Raw genomic sequence first — 24,536 nt, forward strand, 5'->3', positions numbered from 1 at the left:
ACAACTGCTGAAACCAAAGCCACCCGTAAGTTCACCTTGCACATTAGGTGAATCACATATACGGTGGCAGCAGATCATATACTGCCGTAAGTTGGATAAACCGGCGAGGTACAGAAATGTGCATAAAAAATTATCCAAAATAAAAAAATGTAAACTTAATCTAATACCCCCATAAAAACAAAAAAGCCACCCCAAAATAAAAACACCCCCTAATCTAACACTACACTATACACTATATCCCTTAAAAGGGCCTTTTGTAGGGCACTGTCCTGAAGAAATCGGCTCTTTTCCATTAAAAAATGCAAATTAACCACTAACAGTAAACCCACCCACAATAAAAATAAATAATTCTAAAAAATCTAATCTACCCATTGCAATCAGCTCTTTTGCTGCCAATTAAAAAATAAAAAAGCCCTAATCTAAAAAAAAAAAAACACCCAACAAAAAAAAAAATCTAACACTAACCCAAAAAATTTACTCACCATTCCTGAAGTCTGGACATCTATCCTCTTCCAGGCGGCGAAGATATTCTGCCAGCCGGGCGGCACCGTCTTCCATTTTCATCCCGGTGGAGTGGAGCTGGAACGGCGGCCGCACAGACATCCGACATGGATGGTCCTCTTCATCCGATTGTCCACTGAAGATTGAATGCAAGGTACCTGTTTTATGTTGGGGTACCTTGCATTCATATTATCATATCATATTATCATCCTATTGGCTGATTAAAAAATTTCAGCTAATAGGCGTTTTGTTTTAGATTAGTGCTTTTATTAAGTTTTTTTAATGTGCACTAAAGAGCTGATTGCACTTTAAGGGCAATGCCCATACAAATGCCCCTTTAGGGTAGCTTAGGTTCTTTAGAGTTATGTCTTTTTTATTTTGGGGTGTCGGGTTGGTGGGGGACTGTAATGTTACAGGGTAATTAGTATTTTTTTATGTAAAAGAGCTGTAAAACTTTAGAGCAATGCCCTCAAAAGGCCCTTTTAAAGGCTATTGGTAGTTTAGTCTAAGATATGTTTTTTTATTTTGGAGTGGCTTTTTTTTATAGGGGTATTCGAGTAGGTTAAAAACATTATTTTAGATAATTTTTTTCTGTAATCTTAGATTTTTTAGTTTAATTCAATTTTAGTTTGTTTTTTATGTAATGTTAGTATTTTTTATTTTATATTAAATTAGGATTTTTAAATGTCGGTATTTTTAATTAATTTTGTAGTAAGATAATTTTTTTTATTTTATGTATTTGGGGGTGTTAGGTTAGGGGGCCTTGTGTTTAGATTAATACTTTGCGTAGTGGGGGGACGGCGTTTTAGGGGTTAATAGGTTAATAAGGTAGATTGATTTGTAGGGGGGTGGCAGTTTAGGGGTTAAAAGGTTAATTATATTACGTTGTGTGGGATTGGCAATAAAGGGGTTAATAGTTTTAGTAGGTAGTTTGCATGTGGGGAGTTGGGGAATTAGGGGTTAATAGTGCAATTAGATACTTTGCATTTTGGGTGGCTGGCAGATTATAGGTTAATAACTTTATTAGGTACTTTGTGATGTTGGGGTTGGCAGATCAGGGGTTAATACATTTATTAGTTATTGCAGTGGGGGGTAGTGGCGGTTGACAGGTAGATATTACTCATGCGTTAGGTGTTTGTTAAAACTTCCAGGGATTTACAGTGCTCATATACTAAGTTTAAGGCCTATGTGTGACAAGGTTAAAATAGAGTAATATTTCTACATTTTCACTGCATAAGTCCTTGGGCTGAATATGTGATACTGACTTTTGACGCCGGTTCTGTTAGTTTATGGGAGTAAAAATAAGGGGCGACAGGTGAAATATATGTGCTGCATTAGTATGCGGTGCCGTTTATGTGATTGCAACATCCGACAAAAAATTGGCAACGCTGCATATGTGATCGGGCCCATGGATGGAGCTGGGGAATTTTCTGAAAACCAGGACATTTGTACTGGCAGAGAAGCTGAGGGTTAGAAGCTGTCCAAACTACCCAACCAATGACAATCCTGCAGGACCGGGGACATTTAGGAAAGTCTGTTATCCTGAAAAATTTGTATTTGATAAACTAGGGTTCCCTCCTTTTAAAAGTATTCTTGTACTTTAAATATTAAACATTCTGAGTTTTAAATATTTAATATAATTTGGGGTTTGATATAAATAACATATAAGCTAGTGCTTAAAGCTAAAACTCCAATTATCTTATCTGAGATTTCTGAGTAAAAAAACACTGCATTCAAGTTAATAGAATTTTTATCTAGATTATTATTATTATTAGTTATTTGTAAAGTTCCAACAGATTCTTCAGTGCTTAATATGCTAAGCTCCCTTAATAAGAAAAATAGCCTTAATAATTCATTCAAGGAAAATCTGGTGATCACAGAAAAAATGATATAACACCAATAGAAGGTCCACTTTTCTAGGAGGTTTCTGTAGGAGACCTTCACAACACCATAAGATATTTGATCAGCATGAAAGTATAATATGACAAAATATGTTTGAAACTGCGCAAACTACCAAAATATGCCTTTGGGGCTGATTTAATAAATGTCAGATGAACATGATCTACTGTAGAAGATCATGTCCGCATGACATCGCTAAATGCCGGCAGAATACGCTGTCGGAATTCAACACTGCAAAAGCATTTCTAGTGAAATTCTTGTGCAATGCCACCCCCAATCAGCCAATAGAATGCAAACTCAATCCTATTGACTGATTGGATCAGCTAAAAGGATTGAAGTTCAATCCTATTGGCTGATTGCATCAGCCAATAGGATTTTCTCAACCTTAATTCCGATTGGCTGATAGAATTCTATCAGCCAATCAGAATCTAAGGGACGCCATCTTGGATGACATCCCTTAAAGGTACCTTCATTGAGCAAGAAGATGTCGGAAGAAGAGGATGCTCCGTGCCGGATGTCTTGAAGATGGACCCGCTCCGCGCCGGATGGATGAAGATAGAAGATGCTGTCTGGATGAAGACTTCTGCCCATCTGGAGGACCACTTCTGCCCGTCTGGAGGCCCACTTCTGCCGGCTTCATTGAGGACATCTTACCGCTTGGATGAAGACTCCCGGTAAGTGGATCTTCGGGGGTTAGTGTTTGATTTTTTAAGGGTGTATTGGGTGTTTTTTTTTTTAGGTTAGGGCTTTGGGTCATAATAGATCTAAATGCCCATTTAAGGGCAATGCCCATCCAAATGCCCTTTTCAGAGCAATAGGGTGCTTAGGTGTTTTAGTTAGGGTTTTATTTGGGGGGTTGGTTGTGTGGGTGGTGGGTTTTACTGTTGGAGGAGTTGTTTGTATTTTTTTTACAGGTTAATTTGTTTTACAGGTTAATTTGTATTTATTTTATCTAGGTAGTTATTAAATAGTTAATAACTATTTAGTAACTAGTCTACCTAGTTTAAATAAATACAAACTTGCCTGTAAAATAAAAATAAACCCTAAGCTAGCTGCAATGTAACTATTAGTTATATTGTAGCTAGTTTAGGATTTATTTTATAGGTATTTAGTTTTAAATAGGGATTATTTAGTTAATGATATTAGGTTTTATTTAGATTAATTTTAATTATATTAAAGTTAGTGGGTGTTAGGGTTAGGGTTAGACTTAGGTTTAGGGGTTAATAAATTTAGTATAGTGGCAGCGACATTGGGGGAGGCAGATTAGGGGTTAACAAATGTAGGTAGGTGGCAGCGATGTTAGAGATGGCAGGTTAGGGGTTAATAATATTTAACTAGTGTTTGCGATGAGGGAGTAGGGCGGTTTAGGGGTTAATATGTTTATTATAGTGGCGGCGACGTTAGGGGCCGCAGATTAGGGGTTAATAACGTTATATAGGTGTCTGCGATGTTTTGGGCAGCAGATTAGGGGTTAATAAATATAATGTAGGTGTCGGTGATGTTGGGGGCAGCAGATTAGGTGTTCATAAGTATAATGTAGGTGGCGGCGATGTTTGGAGCGGCAGATTAGGGGTTAATAAATATAATGCAGGTGTCGGCGATGTCGGGATGGCAGATTAGGAGTTAATAAGTGTAAGATTAGGGGGGGTTAGACTCAGGGTTCATGTTAGGGTGTTAGGTATAAACATAAAATGTGTTTCCCCATAGGAATCAATGGGGCTGCGTTACTGAGCTTTATGCTGCTTTATTGCAGATGTTAGACTTTTTCTCAGCCGGCTCTCCCCGTTGATGTCTATGGGGAAATTCTGCACTAGCACGTACAACCATCTCACCGCTGACTTAAGTATGCACTGTGCACCAGCATTTTAAACACAGTACTTGCTCTTAAAACCTAAGGTTCTTGTACTATCTGGTAATTTGTTAATCCCTGACAAGATACAAGCCCCACTGATGCTCTGAGCAGCTGCAGTATTTAAAATGCTGGTGCACTGAAATATCTAGCTATGCTTCAAGTGCACGTGCAGAAAAATGTATAAAGTATTTTTTTATGTGAAATTTTTTTGGCTCCTTAGTCTCCCTTATTTTTGAATTTATTAAATTAAGGTTATTTTAAAATTTGTTTAAAAAAGGATTATCACATTGACTTTTTGTCTTTTTGTTAAACACTTTTTTGATGATTAGTTTGTACTGTATTTAATGGTCTTTTAAGTATTTGTTTGCTCTGCTCCCTCTACAGCATGGGGAATGTTGAGCCAGGTACCCAAAGCACAGCTCTGTACAAATTTAGGAACTTTTAGGAAACAGTACTGAGTGGCTGAACCTAACCAATGATTACATGTAAAGGGGACAAAAATAATAAAGCATATTATCTACCACACATTATTAAACATATTGTATTAGATATCCAAGTATTTAATGTCCCTTTAATGGGTAGAAACTTTGCTTATAAAATATAAGAGAGAAACAATTTACCAACTTCATTCAGATATTTATATTTTATGGGTTCATAAAATAGCACATATATATGAGGATTAAAAAGCTTGTATTGAAGCTATTTTGACCTCTTATGAGGCTGTTAAATTGAGTGCTATAACAGGTCAAAACTATTTGTTGTCATTGTTGAATTTTAAAGAGGGAAATTTTAAATGTATTAGAGTTTTTTGCTGCTAGTGAAATAGATGATCTAGTATTATATTCCCCATAACATTTCTCAGAGGCATTTCAGAATGGGGATGTAAGGGAGTTCTGTGACTGGGGCTGTAGCAGGATTCCCGGGGTCACATTCAGGTCATGAATGGGAATGATGCATTTAGGGGGAGGGGCTGTGGCATGTTCTGGATGGGACATGGTGTATCTTGGACAGAGCTGAGGCAGCCCCTGAATTTGCCCTGTATGAAAGGCTGTGGGTGAGAAATTAGGCCAGATCTACGAAATCCTTGACAATCCCGCAGGATGTGTACTCAAAAAAAAAAAAAAAAAAGAACACATTTTTTTTATTTACTGTTTCTTTAATTTTGCATACATGCAAATAACAGGCAAATTGCACCAACTGCCACCATGGATATAAAAATGATATGCAATTCAAAGTGGAAAATGCTCCCTCAAAAACTAAATTTGGCAGATATATGGGAAACCAATTTATTTGTAAGTCTAAATAAACTTGGGTAACAATTTCTTATTAAATGATGTAGCGTTCAGAGAAATCCACATATAATAATTATGACATGTCAAGAATTTGGCAACAAGAGATACAATGGAATCTATTTCTGTTTTAAATATATATATATATATATTTTAAAGCAAGACCTAGCAAGTTATTCATAAAAATATTGTTTATTACTGAATTTACATAGCTGTTGAACTTTTTTTGTACATTTTAAAGGGATATAGAACCCAATATCTTTCTTTCCTGATTTTAAAAGAGCATACAATTTTAAACAACTTTCCAATTTTTTTTTATCTAACTTGTTTCGTTCTCTTGGTATGCTTAGTTGGAAAGCATACCTAGGTAGGCTCAAGAGCTGCTGATTGGTGGCTGCACACTCCACATATATGCCTCATGTTATTGGTTCACCTATGTGCATTGTGGTTACTTCAACATAGGATACCAAGCGAGTTAAGCAAATTAGATAATAGAAGTGTATAGGAAACTTGTTTAAAATGATCTATCTGAATCAAAAAAGAAAATATTTTCGGTTTTGTGTCCCTTTAATTTCTACCAAAATATGACCTAGTTTAAAAACATTTATCTACATTAAACTTTATGGAGAATTTTTATGTTACCATCATCAAACTTTACCACCTCAGTTAAAACTAGGGGGTAGATTTATCATAGTATGAGCGGACATGATACGATGTGGTGTATCATGTCCGCTGCACATCGATAAATGTCAAAAGCATACGCTGTCAGCATTTATCATTGCACCAGCAGTTCTTGTGAATTACTTGTGCAATAGCTAGAAGGGGGTGATAAATGCTGACAGCATACGCTGTTGGCATTTATCATTGCACCAGCAGTTCTTGTGAACTGCTTGTGCAATAGCTAGCAGGGGGTGTCAATCAATCCGATCATATTCGATACAGAGCTTAATAAATCGTCCCCTAGGCCTATATTTTTATACAAGCTTTTAAGTTTTCACAATCAAATTTTTACAAGGCTACAAAAAAGGTCTGGTGAATGCAATAGTCTACATGTCTCTTTGCAAAATCAAATTCCGATATTCTACCATCTTAAATACTAGGGCAACTAGATATTTCATCAACATGTCTTTTCATTAACATCACTACTCATGAAAGCAAATTCATCACATCATGAACAAGTTAAAGTCCTGACTTCATGTCACCAACCTGCATATTTCTGACCATTTAGCTTAAAGGGTAAGTCTAGTCAAAATTAAACTTTTTCATGATTCAGATAGAGCACGCAATGTTAAGCAATTTCTAATTTACTCCAATTATCAATTTTTCTTTCTTCTCTTGGTATCATTATTTGAAAAAGCAGGATTGTAAGCTTAGGAGCCACAAGAAAGCTGCTTAAAATTGCGTGCTCTATCTGAATCATGAAAGTTTAATGTTGACTAGACCAGTGATTTTTAACCTTTTTTTTGCCGTGGCACACTTTTTTACATTAAAAAATCCTGTGGCACACCACCATCCCAAAATTTAAAAAAAATCACACATTGTAGCCTAATACAGCATATATATATACACATACACACAAACACACACATACTGTATGTATTGTGCTGTTATGCCATGCCTCCTACAAACTACCCCTGCACTGGGAGTAAAAAACAAGCAAAGTTTAAAAAATATGTCACACTGTTGTCAGTCTGCCGTGGCACACCTGAGGATCTCTCACGGCACACTAGTGTGCCACGGCACACTGGTTGAAAAACACTGGACTAGACTATCCCTTTAATAAAAAATATGTTATCTGCATCCTTCCAAACTTGTGTATTATTCAATTGTAAGTTAAAATAAATAATCACATTCCATTCCAGTCTATGTTGAAACACATGGTACTTCACATTTCATATCTCTCAGTTTCACCATTTAAAATATAGCAAAATTGTTTTACATGCATTTTATATTACAATCTCAAACGGCTAGATTTAGAGTTCTGCGGCTAAAGGGGTGCGTTAGCTACGCATACTTTTTTTCCCCCGCTGGTATTTAGAGTTCACAGAATGGCTGCGTTAGGCTCCAAAAAAGGTAGCGTAGAGCATATTTACTGCCACTGCAACTCTAAATACCAGCGTTGCTTACGGACGCGGCCAGCTTAAAAAACGTGCTTGTGCACGATTCCCCCATAGAAAACAATGGGGCCATTTGAGCTGAAAAAAAACACCTGCAAAAAAGCAGCGTTCAGCTCCTAACGCAGCCCCATTGTTTTCTATGGGGAAACACTTCCTACGTCTGCACCTAACACTCTAACATGTACCCCGAGTCTAAACACCCCTAACCTTACACTTATTAACCCCTATTCTGCCGCCCCCGCTATCGCTGACACCTGCATATTTTTTTTAACCCCTAATCTGCCGCTCCGTACACCGCCGCTACCTACATTATACCTATGTACCCCTAATCTGCTGCCCCTAACACCGCCGACCCCTATATTATATTTATTAACTCCTAATCTGCCCCCCACAACGTCTCCTCCACCTACCTACACTTATTAACCCCTAATCTGCTTACCGAACCACACCGCTACTATAATAAATGTATTAACCCCTAATCCGCCTCGATCCCGCCTCAATAACCCTATAATAAATAGTATTAACCCCTAATCTGCCCTCCCTAACATCGCCGACACCTAACTTCAAACATTAACCCCTAATCAGCCGACCGGAGCTCACCGCTATTTTAATATAAGATAGAAGATTTCAGCCGGATTATGGATGGCCAGCCCCCGCTTGGGCTTGGATGAAGATTTCGGAGCCTGGAGCGATCGGTGAACCTGGCATGGTGAAGATAAGGTAGGAAGATCTTCATGGGCTTAGTGTTAGGTTTATTTAAGGGGGGTTTGGGTTAGATTAGGGGTATGTGGGTGGTGGGTTGTAATGTTGGGGGGGGGTATTGTATGTTTTTTTTTTACAGGCAAAAGAGCTGAATTCTTTTGGGCATGCCCCGCAAAGGGCCCTGTTCAGGGCTGGTAAGGTAAAAGAGCTTTGAACTTTTTTAATTTAGAATAGGGTAGGGCATTTTTTTATTTTGGGGGTCTTTGTTATCTTATTAGGGGGCTTAGAGTAGGTGTAATTAGTTTAAAATTGTTGTAATATTTTTCTAATGTTTGTAAAAAAAAATTATATTTTGTAATTTAGTTCTTTTTTATTTTTTGTACTTTAGCTAGTTTATTTAAATGCATTTATTTGTAGGTATTGTATTTAATTAATTTATTGATAGTGTAGTGTTAGGTTTAATTGTAGATAATTGTAGGTATTTTATTTAATTTATTTATTGATAGTGTAGTGTTAGGTTTAATTGTAACTTAGGTTAGGATTTATTTTACAGGTAATTTTGTAATTATTTTAACTAGGTAACTATTAAATAGTTATTAACTATTTAATAGCTATTGTAGCTGGTTAAAATAATTACAAAATTACCTGTAAAATAAATATAAATCCTAAAATAGCTACAATATAATTATAATTTATATTGTAGCTATATTAGGGTTTATTTTACAGGTAAGTATTTAGCTTTAAATAGGATTAATTTATTTAATAAGAGTTAATTTATTTTGTTAGATGTAAATGATATTTAACTTAGGGGGTTGTTAGTGTTAGGGTTAGAATTAGCTTTAGGGGTTAATACATTTATTATAGTAGCGGTGCGATCCGGTCGGCAGATTAGGGGTTAATGTTTGAAGTTAGGTGTCGGTGATGTTAGGGAGGGAAGATTAGGGGTTAATACTATTTATTATAGTGTTATTGAGGCGGGAGTGAGGCGGATTAGGGGTTAATACATTTATTATAGTAGCGGTGCGGTTCGGTCGGCAGATTAGGGGTTAATTATTGTAGGTAGGTGGAGGCGACGTTGTGGGGGGCAGATTAGGGGTTAATAAATATAATATAGGGGTCGGCGGTGTTAGGGGCAGCAGATTAGGGGTACATAGGTATAATGTAGGTTGCGGCGGTGTACGGAGTGGCAGATTAGGGGTTAAAATAAATATGCAGGTGTCAGCGATAGCGGGGTTGGCAGATTAGGGGTTAATAAGTGTAAGGTTAGGGGTGTTTAGACTCGGGGTACATGTTAGAGTGTTAGGTGCAGACTTAGGAAGTGTTTACCCATAGAAAACAATGTAGCTGCGTTAGGAGCTAAACGCTGATTTTTTGCAGGTGTTAGGTTTTTTTTCAGCTCAAACAGCCCCATTGTTTTCTATGGGGGAATCATGCACGAGCACGTTTTTGAAGCTGGCCACGTCCGTATGCACCGCTGGTATCGAGAGTTGCAGTGGCGTTAAATATGCTCTACGCTCCCTTTTTTGGAGCCTAACGCAGCCATTCTGTGAACTCTAAATACCAGCGGTATTTAAAAGGTGCGGGGGAAAAAAGCATGCGTAGCTAACGCACCCCCTTTGGCCGCAGAACTCTAAATCTAGCCGTAAATTTGCCAAAAATGTGTATTCCATCTTCTCTGTAAGTAGTGGAAGAACTATAAGTTTCAGAGTTAAATTATGGAAGCATTATGCTAAATAAGAAATTAATGTATCTTTACTACACATAATTAAACTTGTTATGGTTGATTTATTTTGAATTTCAAAATGTTCCCGAAAAAGAAGAATAATTCTTCAAAGATTGAAGTGAGTATACTTTATTTTGATAGTGTATTCACACTAGTCTTGAAAGAGAAACTTGTGCCACATGAGTATGCGGGCTATATTACAAGTGGAGCAGTGTTAACTGTTCCTGCTCAAGTGTAAACACAACTAGAAGTAAGCTTTTTGCACACGCGAGTTAACACACATATTAGTTACCAGGTGCACCACCAATATTGCAGGCCTGTGCTTGGAACAGCTCCCATTTTGGTATTACGAGTCCATGATAAAACAGAATTTTTAACATAGACAAAATATCTTTAGCACACCATACAACTTCAATGAATAGCACTGCCACATTAAATATTGAGCTCAACGCATAACAGCACTAAAGTACCAGGGCTATAATGATAGTATAATACAATACATGTAAAATATATTAAAATTAAGTATTACACTCAAATATACATATTAGCGCTAATATTTTTGCACTCCACTTGTAATCTAGGCCTATATAAAGGACTATATATTTAACACTTAAAGGCACATTAAACACTTTGAGATAGTAATATAAAATAATAAATTGTATATATAAAAAAACTCTGCTATATAGTTTCATTATTTATATTGTCCCCTTTTTCTGTAATACCATTCTGAAATTGTGAGCTTTTCAGTTCCTATTGGAAATAGAAGTCCAGAACACTCTTATATTCCACACAGCCATTGGCTGCACACTCTAGTGACCTATTTAAAACTGTCCCTAATTGGCCACAGCAGAGAAGGTAACCTAAGTTACAACATGGCAGCTCCCATTGTTTTATAGACACTAAAGCTTTACACTTATTTTGTATATATTTAAACAGCTAATGGAACTTTAAAAAATACATCTACATGTTATTGTCATGGCAATAGAAAAATAGATGGCTCTGGTCTGTGTGGAGTAATATTTCTCTAAATGATGTAGAGAAAAAAGGGCTTGAGGTGTATGTAAATACCGAGGAATATAAGTGCAGTATACTCACTCCATATATTGTAGGAGTTCAGCTGCGGTGTGATGTATTTCTAGGCAATAGAAGTCCCCAGAGCAAGTATTCAGGATATATCCTGAGCTGGTGAGTAGGTCTGTAACTGAATATTGTGCATTTAAATATTAGGAATTTCAAAATACAATATTTATCATTTCTTATGAGTTATCCGCATCATGTATATTTTATAATAAAGATTATTATTTATTATCATTTAAACATGGGTTAAAATTTTTGACTAAATAAGAATATAGTCTGTTACCATTTAGAGATAAGCCTCTGAATATGCTCAACACGGTTCCTCTATAGGTGGAAACAAGATTATATGATTTATCTTACTAAAAAATGATCCCCAATCACATAAATAAATATTGAAATTTGTATAGGAAAAAAGTTTTTATATGTGCTTACTAGTGTGCACGTTTTTATTATAGAACGATATTTTTCATGGGCATTTCTATCTTGATTTGCATAATTAATGTTTTTCAAGGAATTCTAACTATATTTTTGTTCGATTTGTGCAATTGATTTGCAATGGTTACTTAAACAATTTGAACTATATTAATGTTTGTGACATTGCTATGTTCATTTTCATTTTTATTTTCTATAACATGTATCACAAAACTGTAAACATACTACAATTGTAAAAGGCACAATAAAAATACGAGTGAGAACAAATACTGTTCACTTCTTCTTTCTCTTTTTTTCACTTTTTTCTAGCAATTGTATTACCATCCGATAACAAATAGAGTACACCCACGTCATAAAACCCTCCCCTCATCAGCATGGACCTATCACGAACATTTTCATAAACTGTGAACTCTGTATGAAAAGGCCACTCCGCTCACTATACAGCTTCACCCGGATTGGCTATTTCACGCACGTGACCTAATTCTGGACCTGAAACGGAACTCACATACAACAAACTACTCGTTTGAAGACTGCTTTTACAGATCTTCCTGGATTGGACAATTTAGTGAATACCTTTTCTGATTGGCTGAAACACGGAATTGATGCCAGACTATTTTTTTTTCAATTGTAAATTTACGGATATTTTAGAAATATGCGACATTTGAGATTCTATATTGATTACATAAAGTAAATAGTCTGCCACCAATTTCTATTATTTTTTTTATTTCTTTTCTAACACAATATATTGTAAATCCAACTTCCTGTTTCACACAGGAAATTGGATAGCATCACCTCTGTATATAAACCGGCTTGTGAACACAACAACCATACACCATTATCTGCTTTTATCAAATTTTATTCTGCTCTTGAGAAAGACTTGTTGCAAGTTGAAACGCGTTGAGCCAATAAATATATCTTTTTAACATAGTTGGAAGACGTTTGGTATTCTTCTCTTCTGTGACAAGCCGGATTCTCCTTTATATGGAGTAAGTTACTACTTTGTTTTTCTTTACATATTGGACAAACGTTGGTCAATTTGAGTTTCTATTCAGTTACAGACCTACTCACCAACGCAGGATATATCGTGAATACTTGCTCTGGGGACTTCTATTGCCTAGAAATACATCACATCGCAGCTGAACTCCTACAATATATGGAGTGAGTATACTGCACTTATATTCCTTGGTATTTACATACACCTCAAGCCCTTTTTTCTCTTCATCATTTAGAGAAATATTACTCCACAGACCAGCGCCATCTATTTTTCTATTGCCATTTGATCAAGACAGTCACAGAGGAGAGACTGTAAGAAGGCTGCGGTCTTATCTAAAAGGAGAGTATCAGTTCTTGGTTTTAGTTTTAAGTGTTATTTTTTCACTTTGTACTGTATACTATATTCTATCTTTTGTATTTTGTACATGTTATTGTCAGGCTAATCTTTTCTTAAAATACATCATTCTATCTAGCATTTAATTAGTGTTTAATGTTCCTTTAATGTAACTGTCTATTAACAGTTTAGATGTGGATGTTAGACAATTAGATTATTGTTTCAACATCCAACTTGAGCTATCTTACCTCTACAAAATGGAGATGGAAAATCCCATGAAGCACCATTTCCTGGACTTACAATACATGTCAATGTTGAGTGTCCTTCGAGAATATATCCCAAAACACAGTTGTATCGAATTTTGTCACCGATGTTGAACCTTGATCCATGTAGTACACCCTTTGGTATTTCTCCAGGATTTCCACATGTGTGACTAGGAAGCACTGTAAGTTAAACATAATAATAATAAAAAAGTTCATTTAAAACATTTTAAAAATATTTATAAATCATTCATACCATAACAAAGAATTTTAGAAATTCCTTTACATTTTCATTTTCCTACTCTAAAAATCTAATCATCATTGTTTTGATGTGCTTATGAAAGAGATACAGAATGGCTTTGGTTTTCTATGTATTAAAACAATTGTAGTTCATTAATTATGCAATCATTGAGATAAAAAAAAGCACAAGAATTTCACTGAAAATACACAGATATCAAAATGTTACAGTCTCACCAATAAATCAGACACAGGTATTTTTTTTTAATAGTTGTTAATTGTATGACTATAATAATATAGACCTCTCACAACTATTCACTTTTATTAAACAATTTGTTTATATTGTGATCTAATGATATCACTTTTTTTTTTGCTGGAATTGAAGTTCAAGCATTTTAAAATACAAAAGTCACCTAAAATGATATATATATATATATGTGTATGTACTTGGTTTATGCACACACATTTGTAAAATAAATATATAAATAAACTAAATTTACTCTCACCACACTTCTTGGTATTTGCTCAGGATACAACATATAATTTCATTAATGGCATTAATAATTAGAATACACTTGACCTCATCAATTACATAACTGATGACATACTACTGTAGCTAAAATATTAATTATTTAGTCAATTAAATAGTATCAATAAAACCCATTTGTGAAACTCAAAAAACTTGCCACAATGTTTCAGTGTGAAGGACCTGCATTCTGAAAATGCCTTCAAAACCTCACAAAACAAGCAAATGAAAACTTGAAAACAACACCCTTGATAAAACCGTTCACTCTAACTTATGCAGAAGAGAAAACTTGAAATAAGTTTAAAAAAAGAGAGATTTGAAATAGCAAGACACAACGACAAGACACTTAACAAGGGCAATTAGAGTCTTTCTGAATTACACATGCTTGGTGATAGTGTAGGTACAAGATGCCTTCCACAGGCCCAGAACACGCCATAACCCTGGGGATAAGCCTATAATTCATGTCAGAGAGACCTCATAAACACTGTTTGTTCTGTCTAGCAAGAATAAAAAAAAAAGAAATGTGAATATTTTTACACAAACATTTACATTAATTGTGTTTCAAGTATGGTACTGAAGGTGTTGCAGTTGTAACTGCTTTAACCACTTAGCATTAGGTTTTCATTTCATGTCTTTGCTTTCATGTATTAGACATTTAATGCAACTATAGATTTTAATGGCAGGAGTCTGTAAAAAATAGAGGTAGTTGATGCTCAATTAATTTTGAACACCAATTCACCTTCACAATAATGTCCTTCAGAAACCTTACAACCATCTTTGAATTTAAACCTATGACTGGAATTTAATTCCAAAATATTTTAAATGTATTGGTTACAATAATAGTTTATGTTTGTTGATACTGATAAACTTGAACCACAGAAAACTGCAGTAAAAGACACTTTGTAATAGATTCTCACTTATTATTAGAAATAGATACCCGTACGCTAAAGGGTTAACTATTACAACTCCTATAAGCTGACATTTAATATCATGACAGAAGGGCATTATATTACTACTTTATGATGGACACTATGAGTTCTAGTGTACATAATAAGCCTTTAGGACAATCCCCTCACTCTTTTGAGATTGATATGTTTGTTCTCATGACAAGTAAATCTAAAATTCAAGATATACACAAACAATTACGTTTCATTTGGCATAAGCCCAATTCACTCACCGTTTAAAATTAAAATGCTTTAAGCGAGACATTTTATAAATATTTAAATATATATAAAAAGAGGCAAAGGAGTGATAGGGTTAAATATCTAGCTGCAGATGTCCAGCACTCACTGAGCATTAGAAGGAGGTACAGTGCATATGTTTTAACCAATTAGACTAGATTAAAGTGTTCTTAATGGCAAGGAGCACAGACACACAACAGGCTATGATTACGGCAACCAGCCGAAACGCGTAAGCCCGTGTGCTGCGCTCTCTCTCCAACCAAGTGGCAAGGCTGTCACATATTTTCATCATTTGAATTTTAAGGATTTTTCAATAAATATATATTTTTATGGAGTGTGGTACTATTCTCTTTCTTTTTGAAACTTTGTAATAGATCACATATAATAACAAGTACTTACTCTCAAACGCAGCTGCTATTCCTATAAGAAAGACAATATTCTATGCCTGAAATCATTTTGGACAGCTAGTCATAATGCATTGGGTAACACCTTTTACTTATCAGCTGCTTTTACTTGGTGTAAAGCACTCACACCAACCTTAAATCAGCTTAAAGCTCAAAGTGGATAATAAAAAATGAATTATTCTCTGCACTTTCATACCTTGCCCTCCACAACAAACCTAATAACAACTTGCACCTATATAACTAACCCTAACTAACACTGTTTCTATTTCTACGGTCATTAACTGCTAACTGGATACACCATTACAAACAATAACTGTGACATGGCCCAAGAACTACTATTCCTAATAGTTGTCTAGCATAATAAACCCAAATAGCTGACCTAGCCCAATTGCAATAACCTTACACATATCCCTCTTACTCAAAAACAAATCCAATAAACAATCAGAATCCTTTAAAAATAGATAAATAGAACAGAATCCCAGACTAGGCCCAGACTAACTTTGCATTTTGGTTATTTTGTGCATTACTTAGATGTTAAGGTAATTTTGTCATGGGGGCACTGGGGGCACTGGGGGTACATGGGACACTTTTGATAATTTGGGATTATGGTGATGAATCTTTGTAGGGTGAAGAACTTTAATTTAAAAGTTACTGTAATGTGGAGGTCCAGTAGGGTAGATGGGTCAGCCATTAGAGCTTATTGCATTTGAATTGTGTCAGTTATTAGGGTTTATCAGTGAGAACTAGTTAATTGAGATTGGGCAAGATCCCAGTTAGGGATATTAGTGGTAGGCCCAGGTCTAGGAGCTTTACTATGAAGGGGAAAGTCTTAGCTATTGAAACCGGGCAGTGACCCTGATATCTATATAGTACAGGTACCAATTTTATAGCAAATAAGGTCAGAACCTCAGAGATGATTGGTCATAGTAACCATCCTGAAGGAGCTATTAATATTTAAAGATAATCATATGGAATACTTGGGCTAAATAAGTATGATTCATTCAATATAACCATGCAGATATGAAAAATGTTATGTCAATTAGTTTTTTACTAAGGGGCCTATTTATCAAAGCATCAACTGAAAATACGCTTGAATTCCACGTTGTAATTGTTGCGAGATTGATCCGCCGTAGTTATCAAAACGCCAAGATCGCCAAAAGTTGAAATTTGTGACGTAAAATATGATTCTGTGATCTCAATCCGACGCAGATTGATGCAAGCTGCAAACAGTGGTATTCGAGCAGAATCGTGTTCATTCGCCCTCCGTTTCGACACTATTTGAAGCTCTTAAGAAGTTATCAAAAATTCTACATTTACGCTTATTTTTCAGTAAGAAATGTCATTGTTATATGCTAGCACATATTATAATACATGTGAAGGGGTGTTTTTAAAAATAGATTGCAATCAGGAGGGGTTATGAAGGTACAGAGAGAAAACTGGACCAGCTTTTAAAGGGGCAGGAACCCCCAAAATAGTCTTTCATGATTTGGATAGAACATACAATTTTAAATAACTTTCCAATTTACTTCTATTCTCAAATTTGCTTTAATCTCTTGTTATCATTTGCTGAAGATACAGCATTGCACTACTGACAGCTAGCTGAACACATCTATTTAGTCAATCACAAGAGACAAATGTGTGCATGGCACCAATTAGCAGCTAGCTCCCACTAGTGTAGGATATGTGCATATTCTTTTACAACAAGGGATACCAAGAGAACAAAGCACATTTGAAAATAGAAGTGTGCTTTAAAATTGCATGCTCTATCTGAATCATGCAATAAATACATATGATACTCTGATTACATGTTCTATTCTCAATTATTCCTGCTTAGAATAATAATACATTTACAATATATACATATAGTGGTATAAATAAACACAGAGATATGACAGACAACATTGTTTAGAACAAAAAAAGGAACTTAGGGACATGTAAATATGTTTGCAAAAGATTTCTGACATAACACACACACACACACATATATATATATATATATATATATATATATATATATATATATATACACAAGTATGTGCAAGAATATGTACAAATTCTAGCATTAATAATAATTTAAAAATAAATAAAAATATATGACTCCTACAAATACAAATACACATTAATTTATGTGAAAGTGTCATATAACAAACCAATATAAAAATAACTTTCTATGAGATATTGTTTGTTGAGGTATAAATCAATCTATTTCTTGGACATTAACAGTTGAAAAATAAAAGATTAGCTTTAGAGAAATGTGCTTGTTCATGGACAGTAATTAAATGGTATAAATAAATTTGGAAAAAACCCAAATAGCCGCAATATTGATGACTGTTAGTTAACACCAGTCCGATGCTCTTCGCATCGTACTTGACGCGCGTGTTTTTGACAGCTTTTTTGATAAATAAGGAGATCATATTCAGATCCGCGGCAGCAATGTTTAGCGAGCGGATTGTTCGCCGGTGAATGCAACATAGTTGACGCTTTGATAAATAGGTCCCATAGTCTCTACATAATAACATCTAAGATATGATATAGCACTTAAATCTTTGTTCTTTCTCGTCATGCATCAAGACTGCAGTAAAACATTGCATTACATAATGTCTGAGCATATTGTTTTTCAGAACAAAGATGACACACAACGCTGTACTACTGATTAAAAATCCGCAATATTCTTTTCAAAAGTTGCATCTCAATACCTAATATTAACTTTGATCTATAACATAAGCTTAACCATTCTATGCAATTTAAAATAAAGCAATAACTACTGCACTAATATTCCAAAATCTCGGTGCTGCTGTATTAAGGAAAATGCCACCTTTGCCAATTGATATAGTTGGTGTCATACATTAGGTCCAAGAGATGCTGCATAAAAACTCTAATATATTACTACTACACATGCTTTCCACTTGATCTATCAACAACCAATTACAAATGTTATCAATATGCTATTATATATTATAGTTTATTAAAAAGGAATAGTGACGTGTTCATGTTGTGATCAGGATTTGATATAATAATGGGGCCTATTTAACAAGGTGCGGACGGAATGATCCGATATTGCAGATCATGTCCTGCACACATCGATAAATGCTGACAGCGTATACTGTCGGCACTTATCATTGCACCAGCAGTTCTTGTGATCAGCCGTTAGTAGGGGGTTTCAATCAACTCAATTGTATTGGATCGGGTTGATTTCTTGCGAGTTCTGTCCGCTTCCTCAGAGCAGGCGGACAGGTTATGGAGCAGTGGTCTTTAGACCGCTGCTTCATAACTTGTGTTTCTGGTGAGCCAGAAGGCTCGCCAGACACACGGAGCTTGATAAATATGCCTCAATATGTCATCAGTACATTTTTGATGTGTGAACAATATTGTCAGCATATAAACCAGAACTTAACAATGGTTTTTATGAGAGTTTTTGTAAAGAAAGTCCATTGTTTATTTGAAGATTTTATAATGATTTGATTTGCAATTAATGTGCAAACCATATAGCCTTACAATTTCTAGCCCTTATTTTCAAAAAAACAAATGAGTGACAATTCTTCATGTTTTTATTTATTTATTTATTTTGTAATTGTTTTTTTATTTTATTTTAAGTTATGGTAAACATTACATTTTAAAAAACCAGGTCCGGAATTTAAGTGATATTTTACAAGGACTCTGTAACTTACATTTTAATCTAGCCGTGCCATTCTAATACTCTGCACTCCCATTCACAAGTCATATTTTGTGAGTTAACGGTATGAATTGTTCTCCAATCGGCACTCTAGCTACAAAAAAAGTGCTGTATAGCTAAAATGCAGATTGGAGAACAGTTTAAACCGCTATCTCCCCCGCCCCTAAAAAAAAAGAGTTTTGAAGTTGGCGGCGAGTGCACAGGGTATTAGAATGGCATGGCAAAAAAAAGTTACAGTGCATCTTCATTAGAAGTGATCAGTTAAAGTCCCTATAAAATATGGCTTTGATTCCGGACCTGATTTTAAAACATTAACGGCTAGATTTAGAGTTCTGCGGCCAAAGGGGTGCGTTAGCTACGCTGGCTTTTTTTCCCCCGCACCTTTTAAATACCGCTGGTATTTAGAGTTCTCAGAAGGGCTGCGTTAGGCTCCAAAAAAGGGAGCGTAGAGCATATTTACCGCCACTGCAACTCTAAATACCAGAGTTGCTTACGGACGTGGCCAGCTTCAAAAACGTGTTCGTGCACGATTCCCCCATAGAAAACAATGGGGCTGTTTGAGCTGAAAAAAAACCGAACACCTGCAAAAAAGCAGCGTTAAGCTCCTAACGCAGCCCCATTGTTTCCTATGGGGAAAAACTTAATAAGTCTGCACCTAACACCCTAACATGTAACCCGAGTCTAAACACCCATAATCTTACACTTATTAACCCCTAATCTGCCGCCCCCGCTATCGCTGACCCCTGCATATTATTATTAACCCCTAATCTGCCGCTCCGTACACCGCCGCAACCTATGTTATCCCTATGTACACCTAATCTGCTGCCCCTAACACCGCCGACCCCTATATTATATTTATTAACCCCTAATCTGCCACCCCCGCTATCGCTGACCCCTGCATATTATTATTAACCCCTAATCTGCCGCTCCGTACACCGCCGCAACCTACGTTATCCCTATGTACCCCTAATCTGCTGCCTCTAACACCGCCGACCCCTATGTTATATTTAATAACCCCTAATCTGCCGCCCCCGCTATCGCTGACCCCTGCATATTATTATTAACCCCTAATCTGCCGCTCCGTACACCGCCGCAACCTACGTTATCCCTATGTACCCCTAATCTGCTGCCCCTAACACCACCGACCCCTATATTATATTTATTAACCCCTAATCTGCCACCCCCAACGTCGCCTCCACCTACCTACAATAATTAACCCCTAATCTGCCGACCGGATCTCACCGCTACTCTAATAAATGTATTAACCCCTAAAGCTAAGTCTAACCCTAACACTAACACCCCCCTAAGTTAAATATAATTTAAATCTAACAAAATAAATTAAGTCTTATTAAATAAATTATTCCTATTTAAAGCTAAATACTTACCTGTAAAATAAACCCTAATATAGCTACAATATAAATTATAATTATATTGTAGCTATTTTAGGATTAATATTTATTTTACAGGCAACTTTGTATTTATTTTAACCAGGTGCAATAGCTATTAAATAGTTAATAACTATTTAATAGTTACCTAGTTAAAATAATTACAAAATTACCTGTAAAATAAATCCTAACCTAAGTTACAATTAAACCTAACACTACACTATCAATAAATTAATTAAATACAATACCTACAAATAAATACAATTAAATAAACCAACTAAAGTACAAAAAATAAAAAAGAACTAAGTTACAAAAAATAAAAAAAATATTTACAAACATTAGAAAAATATTACAACAATGTTAAACTAATTACACCTACTCTAAGCCCCCTAATAAAATAAGAAAGACCCCCAAACTAAAGAAATGCCCTACCCTATTCTAAAATTAAAATAGAAAAGCTCTTTTACCTTACCAGCCCTGAAAAGGGCCCTTTGCGGTGCATGCCCCAAAGAATTCAGCTCTTTTGCCTTTTTTTTATTTTGGGGGTCTTTGTTATTTTATTAGGGGGCTTAGAGTAGGTGTAATTAGTTTAAAATTGTTGTAATATTTTTCTAATGTTTGTAAATATTTTTTTATTTTTTGTAACTTAGTTCTTTTTTATTTTTGTACTTTAGTTAGTTTATTTAATTGTATTTATTTGTAGGTATTGTATTTAATTCATTTATTGATAGTGTAGTGTTAGGTTTAATTGTAGATAATTGTAGGTATTTTATTTAATTAATTTATTGATAGTGTAGTGTTAGGTTTAATTGTAACTTAGGTTAGGATTTATTTTACAGGTAATTTTGTAATTATTTTAACTAGGTAACTATTAAATAGTTATGAACTATTTAATAGCTATTGTACCTGGTTAAAATAAATACAAAGTTGCCTGTAAAATAAATATTAATCCTAAAATAGCTACAATATAATTATTATTTATATTGTAGCTATATTAGGGTTTATTTTACAGGTAAGTATTTAGCTTTAAATAGGAATAATCTATTTAATAAGAGTTAATTTATTTTGTTAGATTTAAATTATATTTAACTTAGGGGGTGTTAGGGTTAGGGTTAGAATTAGCTTTAGGGGTTAAAAAATGTATTAGAGTAGCGGTGAGCTCCGGTCGGCAGATTAGGGTTAATGCTTGAAGTTAGGTGTCGGCGATGTTAGGGAGGGCAGATTAGGGGTTAATACTATTTATTATAGGGTTATTGAGGCGGGAGTGAGGCGGATTAGGGGTTAATACATTTATTATAGTAGTGATGCGGTCCGGTCGGCAGATTAGGGGTTAATAAGTGTAGGTAGGTGGCGGCGACATTGGGGGCGGCAGATTAGGGGTTAATAAATATTATGTAGGTGTCGGCGGTATTAGGGGCAGCAGATTAGGGGTACATAGGGATAACGTAGGTGGCGGCAGTGTATGGAGCGGCAGATTAGGGGTTAAAAATTTTTAATAGAGTGGCGGTGATGTGGGGGGGCCTCGTTTTAGGGGTACATAGGTAGTTTATGGGTGTTAGTGTACTTTAGAGCACAGTGGTTAAGAGCTTTATAAACCGGCGTTAGCCCAGAAAGCTTTTAACTACTGACTTTTTTCTGCGGCTGGAGTTTTGTCGTTAGATTTCTAACGCTCACTTCAGCCACGACTCTAAATACCGGCGTTAGAAAGATCCCATTGAAAAGATAGGATAAGCAAATGGCGTAGGGGGATCTGCGGTATGGAAAAGTCGAGGCTTTCCTGACTGACTGCAAATACCAGCGGGCGGTAAAAACCAGCGTTAGGAGCCTCTAACGCTGGTTTTGACGGCTACCGCCAAACTCTAAATCTAGGCCGTAATGTTTACCATCACTTTAAATCCTAATATAACAGAGATATGTCTTTGTCTGTATTACAGTACTGATAAAGAGACATGAAGGTCCAAATTAAACTTTTATTACTCAGACAGCTTGTGCAATTTTAAGAGATTTTTCAGCTTGTTTCTATTATCAAATTTACTTTATTCACAGGGTATACTTTGTTAAAAAGGCATATCTAGGTAGGTTCAGCCACAGCATGCACTTCTGGGAGCTAGTTGATGATTTGTGGTTATACACGTATGCCTTGTGTCATTGGCTTGTCAGATGTTTTGAGTATGCCTGTGTATTCAGGAGCTTTATTAGTTGTTGAATGTGGAAGAAGGTAGCCGCTCTTGGCCTTCAGCACTTTTCGTAGCTAGATTTCTTCTGTGCAAATCCAGATATTATTGTGTAGCACTTTGACAATAATAAATCTGACTCTGAAAAGAGTCAAAGGCTGCGAGTGGCTTCCTTCTTCCACATTTAGTAGCTAATAAAGCTGCCAAATGCACAGGCCTAGTGTTGAGCTAGCTCTCAGTAGAAAATTGCTGACCAATGCAGTTACATGCAAACAAAAGTGCAATAATAAAACACATTAGAGCTTTTTCTTTTACACTTCCATGTCACTTATAACTGTGTATGATGATTTTTTTTAACTGTATTTGGGACTGCAAAACAAGCACAAAAAGTAAATATTCATTAGTTTAACAATGTAAATCAATGGTGAATACAATTTACAGAAATAAGCATCATCTAATGTAGTAGATAACTGTCACAATAAGATATAAAGTGAGGATTATTTTTCTATCTTGCAACATAATTTGGAAGCCCCAGCCATGAATAAATAGCTCTGCATGAATTTGCAAAATCAAGAGTTGATTGAAAATTATGATCATGTACATCAGTAGTGATTGCTAAATATTGCAGCACCAAAAACTTTTGTATATTTTTTTTCATTAAAAAAGTTAAGTTAAAGGGACAGTCTACACCAGAATTGTTATTGTTTAAAAAGATAGATAATCCCTTTATTACCCATTCCCTAGTTTTGCATAACCAACAAAGTTATATAAATATACTTTTTACCTCTGTGATTATATTGTATCTAAGCTTCTGCAAATTGCCCCCTTATTTCAGTTCTTTTGACAGACATCCATTTTAGCCAATCAGATCGGCTCACTGGATCTCCACGTGCGTGAGCACAGTGTAATCTATATGACAAACGTGAACTAACACCCTCTAGTGGTGAAAAACTGTTAAAATTCTCTGAGAGAAGAGGCGGCCTTCAAGGGCTTAGCAATTTGCATATGAACCTCCTAGGTATAGCTTTCAACTAAGAATACCAAGAGAACAAAGCAAAATTGGTGATACAAGTAAATTAGAAATATGTTTAAAATTACATGCTCTATCTGAATCATGAAAGTTTATTTTGGACTAGACTGTCCCTTCAATTCAACCTACTATATTAAAATTGTTTATTGAACACTGTGTGTCTAGTACCTCTTCTCAACGGTTTTACAAGTTAGCCATTATTAATCTACTAATTTATTGAACAACATTTTTTGAACAATTAATAGAAACAAAAGTTGAACAAACACATTGAAATCAAATCAAAAGCCAACATTTACAGAACATTTTAAACTAATATACAAAAGTAAAAAAGCAAAAAAGTGCAATCTGATTATAAACAAATTAGAGTTATAATTTTTGTCATAGCATAAATATGATATACACAGTAATTTGAATCTAGAATGACCTAGAGTACACAAAATAATTGACATTTCAAACAGTAATACAAGGAACAGTAATATCTATTGACATTGTACTTGAAGTTGAAATAATTTAGTAAATTGTGATTTTGAAGAAGATTGTATATGATGAGAACAACAATTGCACAGTGGAAATTTTCATGCACACAATTGTAATTATACTTAATAAGAATAATTTCTTTCAAATGTACTATTTTTTTACATATACCAATAATAAAAGGGTAATTATTTATTTATCTCCAATAAATTTGACCCATGACATGAGTGTAATTATTTTAAAACTGCAGCAAACAGAGCATACAATTTACTT

At 35.2% G+C, this 24,536-nt stretch overlaps 1 protein-coding gene across 1 annotated transcript in view; it reads right to left on the reverse strand.

The window, feature by feature from the left end:
• CSMD1 (CUB and Sushi multiple domains 1) overlaps positions 1-24,536 on the reverse strand; it is a 3,127,153-nt gene that overhangs the window by 2,084,789 nt on the left and 1,017,828 nt on the right. The window contains 1 exon segment of the mRNA XM_053711946.1: positions 13,168-13,362. Coding sequence (XP_053567921.1) covers positions 13,168-13,362 — 195 coding nt within the window.

This window comes from Bombina bombina, chromosome 4, assembly GCF_027579735.1.
Source record: "Bombina bombina isolate aBomBom1 chromosome 4, aBomBom1.pri, whole genome shotgun sequence".
NCBI classification, from domain to species: Eukaryota; Metazoa; Chordata; class Amphibia; order Anura; family Bombinatoridae; genus Bombina; species Bombina bombina.